Raw genomic sequence first — 24,270 nt, 5'->3', positions numbered from 1 at the left:
TAGGCTTAGCTTAATTTACTGTTTCATTTTTCTTAATGTCGAGACAACATTTCTGGTTACTTGGTGTATTCATTTTCTCCATCTCTTTACCAAGAAGAGGCAGGAATGCAGAAGAAACTTAAATTGTCATACCTCTCAACTCATTTCGGAAGAGGAATTCTCCGACTTCATATATGTCGATACTTCCAAAACTGTTATCACAAATACGACGAATTTTTCTTGTCTGACTCGTTCAACATTCTCTTAAGGCAGTCGGGTTCGATTCTGGAGTCAATCGCGATTATGAATCTCAATTATAAAACAAACACATTGTTTGAAGATGGGCTCAATCTGTATTTAAAAGTTATAAACACTTGTATATAATACATAACTGGAGCTCGCATTTCAACCGAACTGTGCCGTATGTTATCGTTGATAATTAATATCTATAAATATAACTTTTATGTATAATGCAAAATATTTTACATGCTCTTCTATAGTAAAGTTTCGTTTCATTAGAAAAAAAAAGGACTAACAAAAAATTGTTTAACTATAAATCGTTATACAAGTTTATAAAATTAAGATAAGTAAAAATTCCTGCTTTATCTGCACTTCACTAAACAGAAACGACTTTAAAAATGCATGTATTTCAGATATTTGCTTGTTTCTTCTCCAAATCTTTTAAATGTTGTAAGCAAAATGTTATAACAGTAAAAAAAAAAAAAAGATTATGTACGGTGAACCATAAACTCTATAGAGGGCGGTAAATGAATTATGGGTTAAATAAACTGCGATAAATTTTAGTTAGTGCTCAAAGAAGACTTTTGGAGGTATTTGTTCAAGAAATATTTTCTTTTCGGGAACATTTTCGTTTCTTGACAAATTGCCAAACAACCAGAAGATGTCCTGGCAAAAAGCCGCGTAAATCTTAACTGGGGTAAACGAAAGTGACAGTTTGGGAAAACATTGTTTGTGGAATGTTTTAAAGTTTTGATTTTGGCATTTCACGCGATTTAATGGCTTAAAAACGTGTTATTGGCGAAGTTTTATGGGTGCTGGACATGAGTAATTATTTCATTAACATGTTAATTACTAACATATATATATTAAACACGTTTAAAAGTGAAGTATACTATTTTAAAGTTCACAGGTGTATCTTGAAGTACTCGAATCATCAATATGTGAAGCATACTGAAGAAACGTGGTTTGTTTTCTTTATTAATCAGTTTAATTTCACAAAATATAAATCAAAGCAGTTTTTTTCAAGGTTTGTTCAAATTGGTTTAAAAACATTCTGTAGCAACTTCAGCGTTAGTGTTGCACAGCGTTTCAGGTTCCTGATAAAATCTTTACACGAAAGAGAGGATAACAAAATTAACCACGAACTGAACTCCAACACTGGGTGAATCTATATATATTAGTACTGTCTGTTGTATTTCCATGTAACTACTTTGCAGGGTTTGAATGGATCTTCACAAAATTGATACGGAAGTTCATTATGTCAATGCAAGGGTACATACAAATGTTCAGTTTTGCGTTTTGTACCACTACTTCGCCCCCTCCCCCTGTTGATGGATCTTCACCAAATTTCGCATGAAGGTTTGTTGGGTCTATGCGGAGATACATAAACATGTGGTTTCGTATCTTATGTTTTGTGGTTTTTATTGTCGTTCTTACGTTTTTTTACAATTACATATAACCGAATCAATTTTTCATAACTTAAGATAACCTTTTATTAATCACGAATTCGCATAACTTTCGTCCAGGCGACGGGTACTCTAGCTAGTTGGGAATAAGGAGGAAATGTGAATTGTTTTTGAATGCGTTTCATCTTTTTAGTGTAACTGTAAAATCTAAATACGATACTGTTTTTCAATATTTCATACTTTCAAATTATCACATCAAATTCATTTAACTCTTCTAAATCTGCTCTCTGTATAAGAATATATTGAATAGTTAATTATAATATCTGAATGAAAATTCTGTGTACAGTGTGAGTTATGTTAAATAAGACTGACTCCAACTTTCCATGTAGCAAGTGTTTGTTTCTCCACGCTAAACATTTGAAAACTGGAAGACACGTGCGTCTTGTAGCTAGCTGTAAGGTTGTTCGTTCATAAGATGTGGATTTCTGTAATTTATAAGACTCTTGAATGCCTTATTAGCCACCATAAATATCTTGAATAAAATATTAATTGCAGAGTGACAAGCTAAAATTCTTCACAAAATTACTGTGAAAACTCGTTTTTGGTATATACTTTAAGAGCTCCGATCCACTTCTGACAGTTTAGATGATCGAAAATTTAATTATAAAGTATTGGACGAGTGTAGAACACAATGTTGTAGTTTCAGCACTCGGCAATAAGATGCGGTGCCCTTATTTCTTTGCCAACATCTTAACACTTACTCTGAAACAGACACTGTAAACGTCAATTCTTGAGTGTGTGTTAGAATCTAGTTCCAAGAGTTTAATTTCAATTGACAAAAATCCTTTAAAATGCATTGTTAGAAACAACTTGCACTTCATTCAGAGACCAAAACTACTTTGAAAATAAAATTGCTTGCCAGAATTCTACACACAAACTATAAATACTGTCTCGAGTAACTTAATCTCGTTTAAAAATGTGCTCTAATTTTAAAACGTTTGTGTCCTCTCGTGATTATTATTGACGTGTTTCTGCATTGTTTTGAACTGTACGGAAACGCTCTTGAATTGTTCGATTAAGTTTCGTTGGTATTATGTATTTATATTTTAGAGAACAAAGCATGTTTTTTGTCTTAGTTTATTCTTCAGTAGTGGCAAGAACGCAGGTTCCCCTTGACTAATGATAGAATAATAGGATCCATTGTTGGAGAACCAGTGCGTTTATTACAGTGCTCCGCTTTCACATACTTGTCCTTATATTGCTCTGAAGTCAGGTTTATCTCGGGTTTCTTTGGAGCACAGGAAATACTCTCAGGCTTCTCAATAGTCTAAACATCAATTTCAAGGATTAAATGTGCTACATCTGTATCTAGTTCAAGGTCAAACAAGACTGTAGAAATATCTCTGGCAGAAACAGTGAAACGTAGTACTTGCAACCCAACACGGCATGTTTCCAGATTACGCATGTATAAGTTACAATCCTTGGGGATGCCATAAGCAAATAGCTTCCCATTTTATTAAGTTCTTTGGCTAATGATCAGGCTTGAATCTGTTATTGTTGATTATACAAAAGGAACAAAAGAGCAGTGTTGCGAAACCTTGTAATTACAAACGAGCATATAATCAATTTCACTGAGATTAAGTTAGTTATTGGGAATTATCAAAAAAATAAACCTCTTGCATAAAAGCATTTCTAGCTTATAACGTGTTAAGTTTTCTTTAAATTGAACGTAGCCTAATGAATCGTGTGCCGGGCTGTGGGTCGAAAGGTTCAAGGTTTACCTACGATGCCACTAAACACGCCCGAAACTTGCATCTACAGGTACGTTGTAAAAGGTCATTCCAGTTATTTGGAACAATAAGGTACAATATTTGTGAAGGCGGATACTATTGAATGACTTCCTTCTTTCTTTGATCATTAGCTCAAAATCAGGGATACTTTTACACATGAGGTAGATGGAAAGTTTCTATTGAAGTAAAAAAAACAATCGTATACATATTACGTGGCCTATAGAATTACAAAATGAAAGTGGAAGGAGGAGGGCTAGTATGTAGGGCCACCTATTATCGCAAATAAATAGTTATAGCATGTGAATTTACTTCATCGCTTTCACGTTTGGCTAGCTTGAATAACAAATTTAACTTAATGAATCAATTTCAAGGGTTGGAAAAGTGTTTTGCTGTATTTATACAGCCCCTTCCCAACACTTTTAATGTAACCTTTAGGGGGAAGGAACATTCATCAGTTACGTCATGAGCAATTTCATTAGAATCGGAGTGTTCAACTTGTCATGTTTGGATCATAATTCAGGCTTCTTGGTTTTTTTTCAGAACTTTTAATGTTCATGTAGCATATTTTTTAATGACAAACGTTAAATTTAACGCCAGAAAAAAATCCATTTGACATGTTTATAAACGTTATGTCCTGTTTTTACTCTTTGCGGTAAATACTAATTAATCACTTTTACAAGCGAACATTTTCAATAAAACGTCTCACTTGAGTTAACTTGGATTTACATAAATATGATCAAGCTGGTTACTTTTATTCGTGTTATAGTAGTGGCCTGGCATGGCCAGGTGGTTAGGGTGCTCGACTCGCAAGTTGCGAGTTCGAATCCCCGTCCCACCAAACATTCTCGCCCTTTCAGCCGTGGGGCGTTATGTGACCGTCAATCCCACTATTCGTTGGTAAAAGAGTAGCTCAAGAGTTGGCGGTGGGTGGTGATGACTAGTTGCCTTCCCTCTAGTCTTGCACTGCTAAATTAGGGACGGCTAGTGCAGATATCCCTCGTGTAGCTTTGCGTGAAATTCAAAACAAACAAAATTCTAGTAGTGGGACGACGTTTCGGCTTTATTCGTATTAAACTCTGGAGTGGGGAGGAGCGTAGAGAAGAGAACTGGTAAATAACCAATATAGTTAACTTATTCAATGGTTATATTGGAAATTTATATTACATAATTTAGTCATTAAAGTTTCGTATAAGTTACTGGCAATGTGTAACTTGGAAACATTGTTTTTATTATAAATTTTGTTCGAATTATTTCTGCAGCTTTTGGCTCTGAGCGAGGTATTTGTCGAGCTTATTCTATTCACGCAAAAACCAAAAGGTGAAATTAGTGTACAAAATTATCAAGTACAGCAAGCTATTCAAACCCAACGAAGCACGTGTCTTGTAAAGAAATCTGGAATTATACGGCAGCAAATAGTTACTATCTTAACATCGATCACCAAAAAAAAAAATCCCTCATCCTAAAATCTGTTCATTACCATATAAATACCTTAAACGTAATGTTAAACCCTATAATATTACATAAATATTTTACTTTTCACCAGAAGGCACCAGAAAGAAACGTCAATTCGTGTATCTCTTAACTGGTCTCAAGTACTTCAACTTAACATGTATTAACTGTACAAAGCTGCAGAATGTTTTCTCTGAATGAGATTGGAGGAGCTGGAAAAACGGAACACTGTAGTTCTCTACCGTTACAACAATCTATCATCCACCTTTTAGGCAAACTGTTTTTTAATGGGAGACATATTTACATTCAGTTTACTTATTACATCATTAAATGTAAATAATAAACGGCATTTCGGAAAACCTGTACTGTTCCCAAATACCGGGTGTGGCCAAGTAGTAAGCGTGCCGGATTATGACCTCTGCATTCTGAGGCCGTAGTTCCGTTATAAGAGTAACTGTCAAATCCCATTATTCGGTTAAGAGTAGCCCAACATTTGGCGGTGGCTGCTGTTTAGAAGCTGTATTTCCTCCAGTCTATCTGTTCAAAATTAGGAATGGCTAGCACATGTAGCCATTATGTAGTTTTGCACGAATATTCGAATCCAAAAAACTTAATTTTTAAGAATAATAGTACACATTTAAGTTACTGATGCACTTTCAAAAAAAAAAAAAAAAAAGCAGCAACAAAATAACTTCTAGTTTAATATTGAAACGATTTCCTTGCACCATGTTTTAAATGTGTTGGGTGATTTGTATATATCGTATGCATTACACATCTAAAAAAGAGCAATTAAGACATATTTCCATATTATCATTTCAAATATAAGATTTTATCGGTTTATAAAATCAGCAAACGTATTAAAAACAAATAACGGAAGTTTAAGTTTTGATACCACATTACCCAAGACGTATGGTTACCGTTTTTAAACTTATAGCTGAAGTTTTTGTGCAAGGAAGTAGGGGGATTTTGAGAAAACTGCTTTAATGTAGAAGTATAAGACTATTCAACCTCCTGGCGGAGAAGCTGCTGCTCGTGTATGCCAGTGAACCGGTGCTTATCACTTGCCAAAAATAGCTTCTGAATGGTATGCTAGTGGTTACTTCTATGCAGAGGTAATGAATTTTTCCTTGGTTGTCATTTGTCATGCTAGATTGGAAGGAAAAGTACTAAATGCAAAACAAAACCTACAAACCTATGATATTGTCACGTCAAATGGTGTATACCTATTTATTTATAATATGTAGGATTTGTATATTTACATGAATTCACCAGATTAACTGGACTAATCTGGTAAGACCTGTTTTCACTGTTCGGGAATAGTTTGGATATAATCGGGGGGGGGGGGTTGTTAGTTACTGCGAACCCTGATCGTGATTGTACACCTGCTTATTAAAAGGATATTGGCCGTTTGTTTCACTTAGCACAGGAAGCTAATGAAGATTAATAGCTTCCGTAACCTTGGTAACAGCTGTCTGCAGACTCCAGGAATACACCCGAAGAACATAAAGACCAAACAAAGACAAGTTTGTATTGCATGTGTAAATCGTCTATTGAATCGACAATCCGGTTACATTTCTCTATTTTTGCGTAATTCACAAGTGAACTGGGCACGGTTTCATTACCGAGGGAGTTGTGGTATTAATGTGCTTACATCCATCTTTAACATTATTGAGGGGCGGGGGGAATCTCTATTATGTTTTTTTCAATTTCCCTTTCATCTTTTCAATAATTGTATGATAAAAGCATTCCAAAGTTGAAGGTTATCGTTACTAAGTATGGGATTTATTGTCTAAAATCTAAACAATTCTTTACGTTTCTCAAAGAATACTCAAGAAGAATTATTAAATTTTATACATTAGTTGCATTGTTTCAAGGATTTCAAACTCGCGTTCTAAGTTGTAAAACTTTTTTTTTTCAGTCTAGGTTGTACTTAGTTCAAATCTAATCTTCCGGCGTCTTTCTTATTAGTTCTATGAGTGTGAAAAACTACAATTCACTTTCAGCTTTTAATGAATACATTGTTAGTTTGAATGGTTCGAGAAGAACGTGTTTACTTACTCATAAGGTTTGTGCATTTATACAAGGTACTGACGTCAATCGTGACAATGTATTTCTCTTTTTTTTCTGTTTTGTTGTTAAATTTTGTGCCAGCATATACGTCATTACACGGCTCGCTCGTGTGATTCCTGTAGCGTATCGTGAATATAATTGGTGTTGTATGTCAAGCTCACTTTCTATGCTGCAGTAAGGTTTTGGACCTTCGAAGCGAATACATAAGTACAAAATGATAAGCAGTTTCTAATTTTAGTACAGTTTTTGAGGGGTCAGAATGGAGGGTTAAGCGTTATTAAATACAAAAGAAATAGGCACTTTTGATCTTTTGAGAAGTGTATCGCTTTTAATTACAAAAACAAAAAACGAAATTACCTCAAGCACTTTGCACAGCTTCGCGGCGACCTGGTGCTTTTTAAAACTACCATTAAACTCGACCACTAGTTTTAATCTGATTGGAGGTATTTTTTTCAGTTTAAGTGACATAGTGGGACTATTCCTATTAATCAAAATATTCAATACAGTTATGTCTGTGAAAGTCGCAACATGAGAATTTAAATATCTTAAAATGAAATTCTGATATCTCGAATGGGAAGGGGGCAGAGCTCTCCAGTGGATTCTGCCCACCCATCGCCCCTAGTCTAGTAATGTTGTTGCACTTCCGCTTCTGGATGTAAAACGTCACATTTTGTACACTCAGAGCACTGGAATGGTTAAGCCACGCAATCCAGTGACACGAGGCTAACGCCGATTTCAAAAGAATGTACCACTTAATTCAGTTAAAGCTGTTGAATGTTTACTGGGTTATGTCACAAACAGAATCAGTTTCCTTGCGTATTTTAGATGTTCATCTTTTTTTGTGATTCAGTAGATTATATATCTTCGTGTTATTGACTTAAAAATATATATTGTGATGGAAAATACAATATAACTCGTAAGATTCAAAACCATGTCAATTAATTTTTTTTTTTTTGTAATATTGATAAAACTTTAGCTGCTCAATAAGGCTTGAAATGTTTTTGTCATTAACTATCTATTATAGTCAAACTCCTCTTTTGGACTGATTTCTATGTTCAGCACCCTTGAAGCTAAGCGGTAAGCTTGGACTTCTAACGCTAAAATTCGGGGTTCGATCATATGATTGGCATAGTGCAGAAAAAAACCTGTTCAGTTTACCCTTGAACAGTCCAGTAGGGAATATTTGAGGTTTTTTTTAAATATATTAAACCCGACATTATATCTTAGACGTTCTCTCTCTCTCTCTGGTAAACTAGTACTGCTCTGATATTTAAGCATACTTACAACCACAGCCTTCCTTACTCTGCTAAAAGTAAAGCTTTCATTTTATATACATTAGCCACAACGAACTGCTTAATATTTAGTAACTTTTTAATATTTAATGTTATAAATGGATGATATTTGGATGCATTGATTTTAAAGTTTGAGAAAGAAATCCTGTTATACAAATATCAGCCCTCTTTACATCCAGTTGTTCATTTGTTTTACCTGAAATCTCTTGTAATGCAAATGTTTTTATCACGTTTATCTTTGTAATTTACTTTAGGATCCCAAACTAATTTGTTGTATATGTCATTATCTAACAATTAATGTCAGAATAACGAACGGCCCACAGTTATGTGCTAAGACCTGAAAATTTCTGAATATTTTAAGGCAAATAACGCACACGTATACATTAAGTAATACCTTTTTCCAACAATGAACGAAAGATCTAATTAGGAAAATTATTTACAGCAGACAGAAGAAGGAAAATCTTAATTTTATGGACGTTAGTACAGTTTTTATACTTAAAGGTTGTCTTAGGCCCATAAATTGTCTTTAACTTTACCTTTCTTGTTGGATAAAATCTAATAAACCATCCTCAGCGGGCTGTTTATGATGTTGGTCATATGCGAAGATAGAGAAGTCGGAAACTCTGGTTTCATTTTTTTGTTTTAATGGGGCTTGCCTGAGAGCATTGTATGTCCAGAATCTTAACGTGTAATAATTCTAAGCAAAGTTAATTCTTAGATGAAACTCTACTGCTGTTGATCATACTTGCATCTCAATCTGTGGATCTAACAATTTGTTGGTTTTAATTATATCATTCTTAAACAAACTTAACTACATAAAATACGAAGAATTAACTTATGCCTTCGTACGTTTTCAAACTTAGGTGAGATACAACATAATTTGGCTCACCTTAACTAGGAAAATTTATGATAAACACCTAAAATTTCACTACTCTTACTGGAGCAGATATTCACTTTTTTTTTTTTATGTTTTTGAACTTGTTCTCAGAAAAGGTGGCTACTAATTAATCAAATATTACTTCTTGATACAATTTAACTCTTAGTTTATAAATCTCATTGTTTCATTCCATCTTTGTATTTAATAAGGTTATCTTAACTATAAAAACACTAGTACGTCATGTATATGAAAATGTGTTTGGCAAACTCTTAAATTGTAACAAGATTTTTTTTCTCTATGTAAATAGCCAGTATTTTCTGTGATTCATAATTAGAGCCTTAAACTTAAACTGTTCGCTCTTAAATACTTTTGTGAATTATACAATCTGATATACGTCTGATATACAAACGTGCTTTTTGTTGGATGAACAGTTTAAACTGTTCTATTATCACTAAAGTCGACTAAGACATGATAATGGGTACTTACTTTTATAGCCGTCACTTCCATGTTTTAAGTTTTAAGATAATGTCCTCTTAATGTGTGTCTATCTTAAGTTTGCATTCGATTTTGGAAGGTCTTGACAAACTTTCTAAATCTTTCGCAATCTTTAATACAAACTCTCAGGCTGTTGCTCGCATGCTTTCCGTTATGTTCATGGGCTAGAAAGATTCTGCTTTAATATATTGTTATTATTCATTCGATAAAGTGTTCCAGCATAAAGTTCAATGAGATTTGTTTTTGATTAAATACTTCTAAATGAAACAGACATCGTCGTTATTTTTTTTTTTTTTTTTTTTTTTTTACATTTACATTTTTGTGCAACATTTGAAGGATTACTCATTTAAACATTTATCACTTACCTTAATGATCCTATTATACTATCACAAAACATATTGGCATTCTTAAAGTAAAAATTAATAAAAACAATTAGAAACGCCAAGCTTAAGTCACGTAATGTTTTAATTCATTTAATTATTTTAAATATAAATTATATGTGTCGATTTCAGATTTTTGAATATATTCAGTCGTTCATAAAATCACCACTTACAACTAAGCTTTCTTAAACTACCATTATCGCCTAGTAGCTATTCTTTATGGCTTACAACGACAAAAGTTGGGGCTTCATACCCACGTGGGACACAGTGCTGATAGCCTACTATATAGCTAAAATAGATCTAAATTATCTAGTATTTTTTGTCAATTCGATATTAAGTGTGAACGTTCTTTTTGTTAAATTTTAAAATAATGAAACAGCAAATTTCAAGATATTTTTAAAATAGTGATCCATAGTTGACTAAACATAACTATGATACAGGTATAAATGGGGTGTTATTTAACTTGTACTAACTTTCTAATACAAGTCATGATTTTTTTTTTTCTTCTAGGTGGCCACTCTAATATGATCTATGTTGACGAGACAGAACCAGACGGAGGTATTTACTTTAAATATCGCGTTTTTATTTGTCATTAATGATTACTTTACTAATTCAGTTCAAACACAATGATGTAACGGTTCTCCAAATATCCAAATCTTCTTGCAGGAGAAAAACAACTTGTAGCTTGTTCTGGACACTTCTTTCCTCTCTAAATATCTTTATATTCTATTCGTAATTTTTTGAGGAGTCTTGCGTTTGATTACCTCTGTAGAAACGGCAAGGTTGTATTGAAAAAATATTGAAGTTGATTTTCGTCTGTGTGATGTTTAATTTTCAAATTGATGGAGCTAAGGTAATGACACAGGCAAGGCCGCCAGTGCCACCAAAATGATACTACATAACGTGTGCAGTAGAATCTTGGTTCCAAAGCACCGTATAAAATAATGAAACTAATTCGCGCAAAAACTCATTCCCCGCTCTTAGTTTAAATTTATACGTCCTTATCTTTAGTGTAAAACATAAATAAATAGAAATAAAGGCGCACAATATATAGGTTTTTAACCTTCAAAAATTGATTAGTCTTACGATTGTCGTTGTTGAAGGCTAGTCCCAAGAGCCAAAGTGCAAGTTGAGAATTATAAATGGTAGTTTGTCGTTGTTTTTGTTTTTTGTTATAAAATAACAGAACAAGGTTGTATATAATATTTAACCTGTTTCAGTGACTCCAGTTCTGCCAAATAAAATAGCAAGAGACGTTGCAGATGTGTATTCTGTGTATAATAAAGCTTCAATTTGTAAAATACCTAATGAGTTAACTAAATCGATGCAGATTCTACCTAATCCTAGCACTTATACTTCTAGAATGTGTCAATAAAACTAAACTTGGACATAGCCTTTTGACAACAGTCACTATATCAAAATCATATTTAACCTAGTTGTCTAACGTGTTTTCTGTTCTTTACGTCGCTTCATACTGTTAAATAATTAGTGAGGTGTTTGATCATTTGGTTTTCAGTCTGTTAACACTGAGAATAATTTGGAATTTGATCGCTTTTGAATGGAATTACTTTCTCTCTGCTTTTATATACAGTGGAGCCTAAGAAACTGAAACCGTTAAATATGAATATATGAAAGGCTTTAAAAATGGTTGAATACTAAACTAAGAACAATTAAAAATATTACGAACTGGCAACATCCGAACATTAAACAACGTAATAAACATAGTAACTTGTACAAACGTGTGTGTGTGTGTGTGTGAACAAACGCACTTTGAAAAATATTGTTTTTACTATTTCACTTACTAGTAATTCTAAACCAAAATAATTCAACGTTTTAATTGAACTTAAAATTATGCGTCGTTCTTGGTTTTATCACACTATGCAATATGTCTTATACTTCACTCGTATAATGAACGTTTCAGTACGTCGGTATATTTTTACTTTTTCTATAAAACTACGTTGCTTTTTAATTTGCAGAGCTCGAACCTCCTTTTGAACCAAGAAACGTTGCGGTGAAGAAAGGTCAGGATATTAAAAAGGAATATACACTGCACGAGGAACTTGGGAGGTATTTTTTGTTTTGTTTTTTCTTATCTTATCCATAACATAAACGAGGTCTTATTAGAAAACTCAAATCCCATACAAACTCATCGAAGTTTTATACGTGGTAAACGATTTTTTTTTCTTCCCCCTCCGTCCGTGCTTACTATCAACATAATTTGAAAATAATACGATTGCTGTATTTTAACGTGTTCGTTAAAGTTTTAGACACACAAACCCATAGAAGCGTTATAGTCGTTATAATGACATTTATTTTTATTATTAATTAACTTGTAAATTCGTAGTTTTTTTTAGGGTGTGGAAAGTAGTTTAAGCTTACAAAACTACTTAAATCGTCTGTAATGTTTTAAAACCACTCACGTTCATAGTCAGTACGTACAAGCAGATCTGTACTTTCTTAAACAAATTTATCTCCAAAGTACAATTTTATCATTGGAGACTTGGAACATCCCAAACAACATCCAAAAAATGTTATTTCTAATCTATGGGATTTAAAATATTGAACTTAAACAACACGATATATGCAGTGAGCTAAAATACCAGGCCTGAAATCCTTAGTATTCGGGTATACGGCGTTCTCTTAATTTTGAATTACTGACCAGAAGGAAAGTAGCACCTGTCGCCACAAGGGCCTTTTGAGATGAATAACGGAATTGACTCTATGATGTGCCCATAGCTGAAAATGCGGAACATGTTTAGCGTCATCTGAACCCCGAACCCTTAGATCCACTTATTATCAAAGCAATAAATAATGAATTAGTAACCAAGGCATATAAATTGTGTTTATTCATAGACGAAACAAGTTATAACTTTGTGATATCAACTAATCCTTTGATCGAACACTACTCTATATCTCATTTAAAAGCTATCCTTTTCATGCAAGCTAAAAACAATGTACTATTTGTATTGAATTTTGTTTAAATGAAAAACGTTGTACGTGTTTCGGACAATACTTGACTTAGCGAAACTCCAGCGAAGGAGATTTATTAACCAAGTATTAAATTACACTTTCTTACCGACAAAGACATTTTTCATTGCAAGGAATACAATACAAACTGATACTGACAAAACAAAGTGACAAAGGACCTGCTAATACAACGTATATCGGTTCTGTTTTGTTCTACTCATTAGCATATTAATTCATCGTAAAATTACACTTTAAAGGTTATAGAGCCTAATTTTCGGTATTCAGTGATGACAATTTTGTGTATTTGTCTAAACTAAATTGAAACTGATACTTCATTGTTCAGTAAGCACATACAGCAACTTAGTATGAAAGCTAACAAATTCGACAACGGAACCTATTTCATAACCAGTTTGGAAATTTTATGGTTGTTTCGGCTCTCATTGGGCGTGAAGGACATAATCTTGTAAGGTAGTGATTCTCATACATTTTCGTTCGCCGAGACAAATCCCCCCCCCCCCCCATGAACCCCCTATCCACCCTACCCCACTCGCCAACGACAAAAACAAAACAAAAAAATTAATGTAAAGAATTGCTGTAGCGTTGCGCATCAGTGACTTTCATTTTGGACCAGTCCTCGCACCATTAATGGTTCGAAGACCACAATTTGAGAACCATTGTTGTAAGGAATACTTCTCAATATAATCTCGTATGACTTCGTGTGGGGAAATTCTTCCTTAATACCTTATCGTTTTTAATGGAAACTGAACATTGAAACCAGCTGGACAACCTTAAGTTCACTTTCTTAGTAAAAGAAAGGAAATAGGCATATAAACAAAACGTTAAACAAACATACACACACTGGAATTCTCGCTGTGTGTGTACACTGATGCTATCGTGCTCAACTAATGTTGTCCATGACAACGTTCTTGTAACCCCTTTTCAGTGTTCCTGCCAGGATTATAAAAAAAACAAAAACTAAAACTTCCTCGTGCTCGTGAAAATAGTTAAGGAAAGAGGTGAAGTTTTTAAAGATTATAAATTCTGTTTTAATGCTCACTTTGTGTAACAAACTTTTGAATATCGTATTTTTTTAATGTAATACATTTTCTCAAATCTCAATCGCGTGCTTTCAGCATGAAATAGAGATTCATTGAATTGAAAATTGTAGCCTAATTGTAACTAACTTTTATTTTCTGCTGAAATTTCCTGGTGTAAGTGGTTATAATAATTTCTGAAAGTTGTAAAAATAACTTAAATTTAAAAATAATTTTCATTTATAACATAATGCCCTCCCCTCGGCGGAAGTCACGTAGCAATTTTTCATGTTCATAAAATATTGTTTTATAACATATGCATACAGAAAAAAAGTTTCGCACTTTGTCAAAGATATTTTTTAATACAATGCAAATAGTAAATGTAGAAAAACGCCCAAAGTTTCGAATATCCATTTATCTGGAGTAGTGGTAAAGTGTTAATACGAAGAGTTGCGAAATGTGTAAGTATAGTAAACTCTAAAGTGTTCTATATCTCTTTCTTGAAGGCCCAAAATGGAACCTTGCCTTTGCGGTTTTTACTCTAACAATGCACCTAGTCAGTAAAACGCACTTGTATATTTAGAAAGCATTGTAGGGGAGACGTTGTTGGAGTCTACGTTTCTTTCATTCCTTGCATGTACACGTGTTAGTTCTAAGTTATACTTAGTCTTCCAGAATAGCATAATACTGTTTTGAACATGGAGCTCTTGTTTATTTTTCTTAAGTATTTGATACCCATGTAGATCTGGATATGCAAACCCTCGTAAACAAAACGGTATAAACTACAGTGCGTGCCAAAACCGTCATACCCACCTACCTTCCTATGGACATATCATATCCTTTGAACATTCTAACGATCTATATTTGCACGGTATAAACTACAGTGCGTGCCAAAACCGTCATACCCACCTACCTTCCTATGGACATATCATATCCTTTAAACATTCTAACGATCTATATTTGCACGGTATAAACTACAGTGCGTGCCAAAACCATCATACCCACCTACCTTCCTATGGACATATCATATCCTTTAAACATTCTAACGATCTATATTTGCATATCTTAACGTTTAAAATTCTAATTCTCATTTTATAAGAAACTCTAAAGTAAAACTACAACATTAATGACTAAGACAAGGAAGCTATAATATCAGTAAAACCACAAGAGTAATGACTGAGACGGGGAAGTTGTAATACCAGTAAAACCACAAGAGTAACTACTGAGACGGGGAAGTTGTAATACCAGTAAAACCACAAGAGTAACGACTGAGACGGGCAAGTTGTAATACCAGTAAAACCACAAGAGTAACGACTGAGACGGGCAAGTTGTAATACCAGTAAAACCACAAGAGTAACGACTGAGACGGGGGAGTTGTAATACCAGTAAAATCACAAGAGTAACGACCGAGAGGGGGGGGAGTTGTAATACCAGTAAAACCACAGCAGTAACGACCGAGAGGGGGAGGGAGTTGTAATACCAGTAAAACCACAGCAGTAACGACCGAGAGGGGGAGGGAGTTGTAATACCAGTAAAACTACAGCAGTAACGACCGAGAGGGGGAGGGAGTTGTAATACCAGTAAAACCACAGCAGTAACGACTGAGAGGGCGGAGTCGTAATACCAGTAAAACCACAGCAGTAACTACTGAGAGGGGGGGGGGAGTTGTAATACCCACAGATTCGTGACTTTAAAGCACATGTGCCTTTACCCGCATCGTTATCTTAGAATTATGATTGAAGTTTTAACTATGCGCTTGAGATTTTTCTTAATTTGGAAAATTCTTCTAATTCTTTTTTTCTCTGCTATATTTACTCTAAATCTTTATCGTAGGTGTTATTTAAAAATGAATGAATGAATGGGTAGATAAAACTCGCCAGTGTAAAATTCCATTTTAGACAAGGTTTTAGATCTCAATGGTGCCACTTTAAAATGTAACCTTTTGTTTTTGGCTGCGGTTATTTACAACAACCAGCAATATTGACATTATTTTACTAACCCAAGATATGTTTTAGATATTTTCATAAGACGTTAACTTCATCTTAGTGTGTTATTTCTGTGCCTGCTTCTTCGAGCCTACAAATCTTCTTCAAGGCTGTAGAAGACATTAACACATCGCAGCTTGTAGCTTTTCAGTACGTAGAGTATGATGTAGGTATAAAACATTTACTGCGGAGAAATTTTTGAAATGTGTTAAGAAAAAAAACAAAACAGCAGCGTACATATTGGAATTACCCGTGTCGACCTGTAAACTGGTTTCCGCCGGTATTTGTCAGTCACTATGTGCAGAAGTTATGCGCAAATCCTTGGCTAGTTTTATAAATTACTATTTGATTAGCGCATTCCCCACCCCTTCGTATTTTGGATGTTTGAAATCACTGCCTGGTAGTCATTGGTATCAGAATAGAACGCTTATCCTTATTGTATGACCGACGTAGTAAACTAGATACGAACGAACCACTACATGGAAACTCGTGAAAACATTGCTACATTCTTATTGTTGGAAGAACAAATTATTCATCGTCTAACCATCCAGAGATTATCCTCAAAAGGCTTGGGAGTTTTCTTACTCTTAATTCCTCGTAAAAGGTAATGGTCCTCCAATGCGTAAGCAGCGTGACACTAGTCACAAATTACCCACTTTCAGCCTAGGATCCTGAGCGGCGGTTCCATTTTAGACATTTTGGACACATGGTTGTCCCTTGGACATTGACACCGATAACACTCTACAGATCGACCCTATATTTGTTTTTTTGGGGAACCATAGGTCTATTTAATACTATATTTTTTCCATACATAGAAAAAAGTTTACTGTGTGGGGGTGGGGTGTAAATGTTTTAGGGCAGATAAATTGTTCAGCATTTATCCACCCTAACAAACTTTTTTTTTTTTATTAATCCATAAAAAACTAGATTCTAGTGTTTTAATTTTGTCAAACTTTTAAGAGAAGAAATAAAAAAATAAAAAAAAAAAACTCTTCGCCATCTTGATGTATTAACTTGCATGTTTAAAGCCTGATTTATAGGCTTGAAGGGAAAAACAAGAATGTAGTGCATTTTTAACATTGTTAACCATCAAGAATAACGAATTAATTAATTCAGTTACAAACTATTAATAGTATTACTCTCTTTTCAACATATATATTCTACCATAAGATACTTAAACGTTTGTTCCACCACCTCCTCCCTAGTGATCCAACAGCAAGATTGAGAGCTTGAATCGCTAAAATTCAGTTCTATCTCTGCTACTGACACAGCGTAGATAGCTTTGTGCTCAACAACAAAACATTGCATACTATATTAATTTAACTGTTGTCCCTCTTGCAGCATTTAAGATAGCCCATTTCATAGCTTTACTCTAAAAAAAAACAACAACAACAAATTAATCTTGTTCATAAGTCATGAAATGTTGTAACAGAGACCTCGTCGCCAGCTTTCTACATGAAATAAAGAAAAGTAGTTAAAATACGGTTTTTTTTTCTTCCTTTTGGACCTTCATATATATTAGGTCACTTAAAGATTATGGCAATATTTCGCGAGATTATGCATCAAACTTACTTTACTAGTTTGGGCGTTATTAAAATGACAACGGCTGACTGACTTTTCAAGAGGTTCTTTGGTTATTTTCCTGACTTGCGAGTTTGTTTTTATCGAATTTTGTCATACGCACAGTACCATTAAAGATGTATCGAAAATTGTGTTTATGAATTGGAATATGAATTAATGTAACATGAAGCTCTAATAAGTAGTTTTAGTTTAAATGTCGTTATTTGTCGGTGTACGATGACTGAAATCCTAGTTTATATACAAAAAATTATCGCTGGGATAACTTCGTATTGTTGACTGTGACACCACTTGAGTTTTATCTTTGAACAATTTAGCTACTCAAGTGATCTTAACAACAATAAAATAACACAAGCTTTAGCCAGACAATGTTTATGTTGTTAAAGCGATTTTTTTCTTTAACAAATATGTACATCATTGTAAATTAAGCTTTGTCTTCCTACACGTTGAAATACTGTAATTTAAAATTGCCGTTTCAGATTCAAGTGGTATAAATGAATACACAAGAAATATCTTTAGACAAAAGAACACTTATTGTTAAGACCAGCTCTGTCGAAAAATTAATAATGGCCTCCTGTTTAAATACAGTTTAGTGCTTCCATCTGTTGTAAGAAAAATAAATGAAAGGCTAGTGTTTTTGTTTTGTTTATTTGTTTTTCCTTTTTGAGAATAAGACTACCTTATTAGTGGGGGAACTTGTGGTTCTGGGGAGTGCTTCAGCATCTTCTAGCTTCCGGTATAAGAATACCTCTCAACTGCTGCTGATATTAGAAGATAAATGCTTGCTTTTAACATATTTATGATAAACTTGTAGTGAACATTGTATCAAAGTATGTGATTAAAAGCTTTACTTAAATAGTTACATATATTTGCGTGGCTTCCATTCCATATAAGAATCACAATTTGTATTCGGTGGTTTTCAACATCCCCATTATGAAATACTGTTCAAGCATCAATGAACTACCTTAAGAAATGTTATCACATTTCAGTTTTTCCGTTAATAAACTCTATCAATATGTAGTTAAGTAAGCATGGAAAACTTCAGTAAAGATTTTGACTAAACATTTTTCTCAGAATCACGGATAATTTCTAACACTTACGTGGTAAAGTGTATGAAACTTTTATTTAAAAAATAAAAATAATAATATAAATATATTCATTAACACAAGCTCCTCCCACGATAATTCAGCAGTGAGTTTCCGGACTTATGACGAGAAAAATTGAATTTCGATACCCGTGTTGAGCACAGTATAAATAGTCCATTCTGGAGCTTTGTGCTTAATAATCAAATATTAACTTTTTTGGCGCGACCTCTGGTGGAACTTTCTTAAATTTGGATATAAGAGATGTTTTCCCTCCTCCTCCTTTACTCGTAAGAGGATAAGTTTTAAATATTTTAAGTTTGGATGAAAAGTAAAATTAAGCAAATAGTCTACTCAAACAAGAAAGGACAAAGTACAAGAAATATCTAGTCTCTTCATAGAAAGTGTGATATTATAATGGGACACAAAACATCTGTGCAATACATTTATTCTAGATACGACCATTCATATGAGATTTTACAATAACTTAAAATTGTTTGGTAATTTAAAAAAACTACTCTATTTGGCTTTATTTTTATGAATTTTATTTCTAGAGGAAAATTCGGCACAGTTTACAAGTGCAAGGAAAAGTTAACAGGACGTTGTCTAGCGGCAAAATTTGTCATAACAAATAGAGCAGAAGACCGGAAAGATGTAGAGCGTGAAGTAGAGATTATGAGAACACTTCAACACCCTCGACTTCTTCAGCTGTACGACGCCTTTGATGACGGGAAAAAAGAAATGTGCTTGATATTAGAGCTGTTCGTAAATAATATTTCCTTTCAACATTCATTGTTATATAATACTATTTTCAAACCTTATTTCGTTCATAGTTTTTTTAGTTTTTTCTGAACTATGTTTTGTAATTTCATCATTTATTAGCTTTAAAGATATGTTTAATATAAGCACGCTTGGTGCTTTTCATCAAGATTTATAATTGATAATCGACAGGTAGTTGAACTAACAATTGGTAATATCAGTTCAACGGAAATGTATTTTAAACAGTCATTATTGTTGTCTTTTCAGGCACTTTTATAATTGAAAGAGAAATTCTGGTTTAAGGGAAAACTTTACTCGAATATTAAGGAAATCGTGAGCGATCATTCTTAAATCACTAGAAATTCGGCGTGGAGGAACTAACTAATTATGTGAAAGTTAAAAGTTAATTAACAGTCGTATGAGAAATGTAATCCAATCTGAAATTCATTCATCAAATTAAGTTCAAATATATAACAATCTATTTGGAAAGTTTAAAATTCTATTTTCGGTTTAAAGTTTTAGTGAGAAGTTACTCTTAACATATATACTGGTTTGTCACTTTATTAGGACCTTTTTAAAATTGAGAAAACAGCGAAAATCTCATTCTATTTTAGGTGTTAGGTGTTTCCTGAATTTTAATATATATATATATATATATCTCCATTTGGACTTCAGCCTAAACTGAGTTTCAGATGTAAATTAGATTGATCACATGATATGTGATTCCTTCAGTACTATGAATGACTAGGACAAGTACACTTCCTGTAGTTCAACAGATATAGGGAAGGGCAAAAACACTGCAGCCTTCGAAAGAGGCATCATCATGGGTACACATCTGATAGGCACCAGTGGCGAGGACAGTTTCGTTGATAGGCTATTCTACGACATCGGTCCTTGGAGTTTATCAGCATTAGCAAAAGGTAAATGTAACTTTTGCTGCGAGGGAAACCATAGCCAAAAACATGTAACACGAAGAGAAGAAAGGTGGTTAGACACGACGGTAAAGTCCAAATGTCGTCAAACAATACAATAAGTGACAGACAAAAAATACACAGTAATATACACCCATCTCCAGCCGAACCTTGAGAAGAACACTGCGAGGAATGGACTCTGATAACAGACCACTGAGTAAAACATTGACCTTTATCATCAAGAAAAAAAACTCTAGTGGTGTAAGAGCAGATATTGGACTAATTGGGGGAGGGGGAGGATGGCGAAAAGTGATGCAGGCCGAGTCTCACTCTACCCTTTTTTCTGCACATATTGTTGGAGAAGATAGATTTGAAAAAAATCCACACAAATCAGTCCATCTCTCTTGTGTGGTCCCAGCTGTCCGAGCCTCTAGTAGGAGTCATGGTTTAGGGCATGTTTTCTAGGCATACTCTAAAGGGTATAATGAATTTCTCAGTTTACCTTACCATCGTTCCTGATAGTACATCCAGTGATGCTGTATGTTTACTCTGAAAGAGACAGTTATTTCTAAGATCACAATGCTCCCATTCACCACGACCAAACTGTGCATGTATTGTTTGAAGAATGACAGACTTCGGGGATTTCCTATAACCAAATAAATCCCCGAATCTTAACCCAATTGAGCATTTGTGGATAAACTTAAGACTAATTTATCATCATAATTCTTTGTCTCTAGATCCATAAATTTCATATGGTATTAATGACTGAAAGGGTGAGATTCCCTCAGGACACCTTTCAGCACTTTGTAGATTCTTTGGCATGTCCTCCCATGGCCTTTATTAGAGGCAACAGGTGGTTCAAGCAGTTATTAGACATTATTATTTACTGCACCTAGATAAAACGAAATTGTTTCGCATTCTGTCCATATTTGTTACTTTTGGCCTTTTACCCTGTACGGAACTCTTTAAAATTCATACCTATACTGAAGTTCTTTTAAAATAATCGTCACAAGCATTATTCTTTCATTTCCAATCTAACTTCCTTCATATTTTGTATTGCTGATTTTTTTTTCCTTTTCCTCTGTGGAACGTGTTATTCAGTTTGTCTTAAACGTACTTGAAAATGAGTTTAATTGTTTTAACGTTCTTCTTGTATGGTACTAGTCGGACATCTAACTGTTGATCTTGGTGTAACTTGACGCCACTTATCGGAAAGTTCCATTAGCTTTTAAGAACATTTCTTTGGAGCAAGTAAATTAGTGAAAATACTTTTTTTCTGTTAGAATCACTTGAAAAATGCCAAATAGTGTCTGAGTAGATTAACTTTTAAAACTGCATTTGGTTATTTTGTTTTAAGAACAGTTGTAGGTTTGTCATGTCTTTCCATAAACTACTTATTTTACTTTTAATATTTTTAAGTTTGGCCTCGCATTAAAGATAAACGTACGTGTCAGTTTTGTTGCAATGTTATTTTATAAAACGTTTGGTTACGGAAAAACCAAACCTTTTCTTTAAAATTCGTGCCCAAATCCCGTCAATGGCAGATATGAGTGGCAATGCAATATGTAAATAAAGTACTATAATTTTTATTTAGTTACGATTTTGTACACTAGGCGACACCACAGTCGCACACGAGTCGGACACTTTTCTTTCTGCCCGACTAATCGTGAAGGAAAGATGAACATCCTTTTAAAATTTGTATCCTACTTTTTTATTGTTGTTAAGCAATTTTCATACGTAATGTTTTTTACCTTCACTTAAGTACAGGCTATTGAGCAAAATCTACTGTTAAGTCGATTTGTTCTGTTGTTGAAATTACATTATGACTGTGTTAGACAATAGAAGTCTTAAAAGTTAATGAACATAACTTTGACCTCGTCAAATGTAATATGTTTCTCGACTAAGTAAAGTAAAGTGCATTTTATTGAATTGTACGCTAAAGTCAATACCATATTTACATTCCAAAAAATGGCGACCAATACTTCGGGGTTTTCAACACTAGAAAAGATGTGTTAACAGCGTTTTGGAGGCTTTCTTGCGATTTTTAAAATGATTGAGATGTTCCAGTGTTCTATAAGTTTATGAGAAGTTTCATCAATGAGCTATTCTTCTTTCCAGTTCTCGTAAAAAAGTAGACGCATTATTTAAATGGCATTTGTTTACTTGAAGATTTGTCTTCAAATATACTTTTGGGATGAAGAGTTTCGAAAAGGAAGATTCAGTACCTGATTAGTTAAGAAACTTCAATCTTGATTGAACTAGAATTTAGTAATTAATCCTTATTTGTAGTTTCAAAGATGGCCACGTTTTCTGTCTTCATTCTTTAAGTGAAACCCCATCCAGAATACAAAACATCTGTAGCCAAATATTTGATAGTAAGTATGTTCACACATCTCCTTTCCCCCACACTTGTACGACTGAAAATTATGCGTAATGTCATAGCTAGTTATAAGAAAATGTATCTGTTGCACACTGTGCGTGAGTTATGTTTACAACCTTTAGACTCGTGTGGATAATATTTTTAGTAGTGTAAAGTTGTTTTTCTACAGGATAGGAGGGGAACTGTTTGAACATGTCATTGACGACGAATTTATCCTTACTGAAAAAGCTTGTTCCATATTTTTAGTCGGGTAAAAGTTTGTTTTTTCCACAGGATAGAAGGAGGGGAACTGTTTGAACGTGTCATTGACGACGACTTTATCCTCACTGAAAAAGCTTGTTCTATATTCACAAGACAAATCTGTGAAGGTGTAGAATATATGCACGGCCAAAATATTCTTCATTTAGACATGAAGGTAGGTCAGTTGTGTGAGTTAAGCGTTATAATCTTTGGTTAGTAGTGTGTCAGTGGCGTAGCTCTGAGGTTGTATTTTTACAGAAAAAAAGCCAACTACAGATCGCTAACTTCTGTATCTTTTTAAGTTATTGAATAAAACTTAATTCGTACTCGTTGTTCGAAGTTTAACTTTCTTAAATTAATTCATTACTTCATTCTTTATTTTGTAGTCTAATTTTACATGGAAGCTTCTTTCTTCAAAGTAACTTCTAAAGACGTGGTTGCTATTGTTATGGCTCCTGTGTTTCAGCCAGAAAATATTCTCTGCGTCACAAGAACAGGAAACCGTATCAAGCTAATAGATTTTGGTTTGGCGAGGAAGTATGATCCGACGAAAAAGCTCCAGGTCCTGTTTGGAACCCCAGAATTTGTCGCACCTGAGGTTGTGAACTTTGAGATGGTCACCTACAAGACGGATATGTGGAGTGTGGGCGTTGTTTGTTATGTTCTGTAAGTAGTACTAGAACAGAGCATAATATTTTAGTATATATTTTCTCAGGTGGCTTATAGACAGATTCAAATAATATGTAATTATGCTTAACAACTATTTCATCTTTTGCGTCTGAAAGTTTTGTTTTGCTCATTATCAAACATCTTTATTAAAGAATTTTTCGTATTTAATTGTAACTTAATGTATTTTATTCTTTCTTTCACAAGAAATCCTACTTTCTATGGCTAGAACATGTTGTTCTTATGTCACAGTAATTATTTCAAAATCACATCACTAAAAGTTGGGGTCATTACGTCACAGCACAGATAACCTGTTCTGTAGCTTTGCGCTGAAACAATCAAACTCTGGTATTCAAGAAGAAATGTCGTATAAATGTTTTAATACTAGATAACAACAACAAAAAAGCTTAAAGGCATTTCCTCGCATTTCTCATTTTGTTTTAGGTTATCAGGATTATCTCCATTTATGGGTGACAGTGATCTTGAAACTATGGCTAATGTCACCAAAGCAGTGTATGATTTTGACGATGAAAGCTTTGAGAAAATTTCAGCAGAGGCTAAAGATTTTATTTCCAAACTTCTCATAAAAGATGGGGAGTAAGTATATTTTCTGTTATCTTATTGCAAAAAGTGAATGTTTCGCAAGATGTTAAATATTTTTTTTTGGGGGGGGAGGTTGTAGAGGAAGAA

General features: G+C 33.8%; 1 protein-coding gene across 2 annotated transcripts in view; it reads left to right on the top strand.

The window, feature by feature from the left end:
- The window catches only part of LOC106460815 (myosin light chain kinase, smooth muscle-like), a 66,463-nt gene that overhangs the window by 28,653 nt on the left and 13,540 nt on the right, over positions 1-24,270 (top strand). For both annotated transcript variants that reach the window (XM_013920556.2, XM_013920555.2), the window contains exons 2-7: positions 10,489-10,536; positions 11,955-12,045; positions 19,179-19,385; positions 22,948-23,089; positions 23,381-23,580; positions 24,025-24,177. In XM_013920556.2, coding sequence (XP_013776010.1) covers positions 10,503-10,536; positions 11,955-12,045; positions 19,179-19,385; positions 22,948-23,089; positions 23,381-23,580; positions 24,025-24,177 — 827 coding nt within the window. In that variant the 5' untranslated portion in view covers positions 10,489-10,502. The remainder of the gene's footprint in view (positions 1-10,488; positions 10,537-11,954; positions 12,046-19,178; positions 19,386-22,947; positions 23,090-23,380; positions 23,581-24,024; positions 24,178-24,270) is intronic.

The sequence above is a fragment of the Limulus polyphemus genome, unplaced genomic scaffold (assembly GCF_000517525.1).
Source record: "Limulus polyphemus unplaced genomic scaffold, Limulus_polyphemus-2.1.2 Scaffold840, whole genome shotgun sequence".
NCBI classification, from domain to species: Eukaryota; Metazoa; Arthropoda; class Merostomata; order Xiphosura; family Limulidae; genus Limulus; species Limulus polyphemus.
Note: the sequence above shows the minus strand (reverse complement) of the source record. Positions and strands in the feature narration are given on the sequence as shown.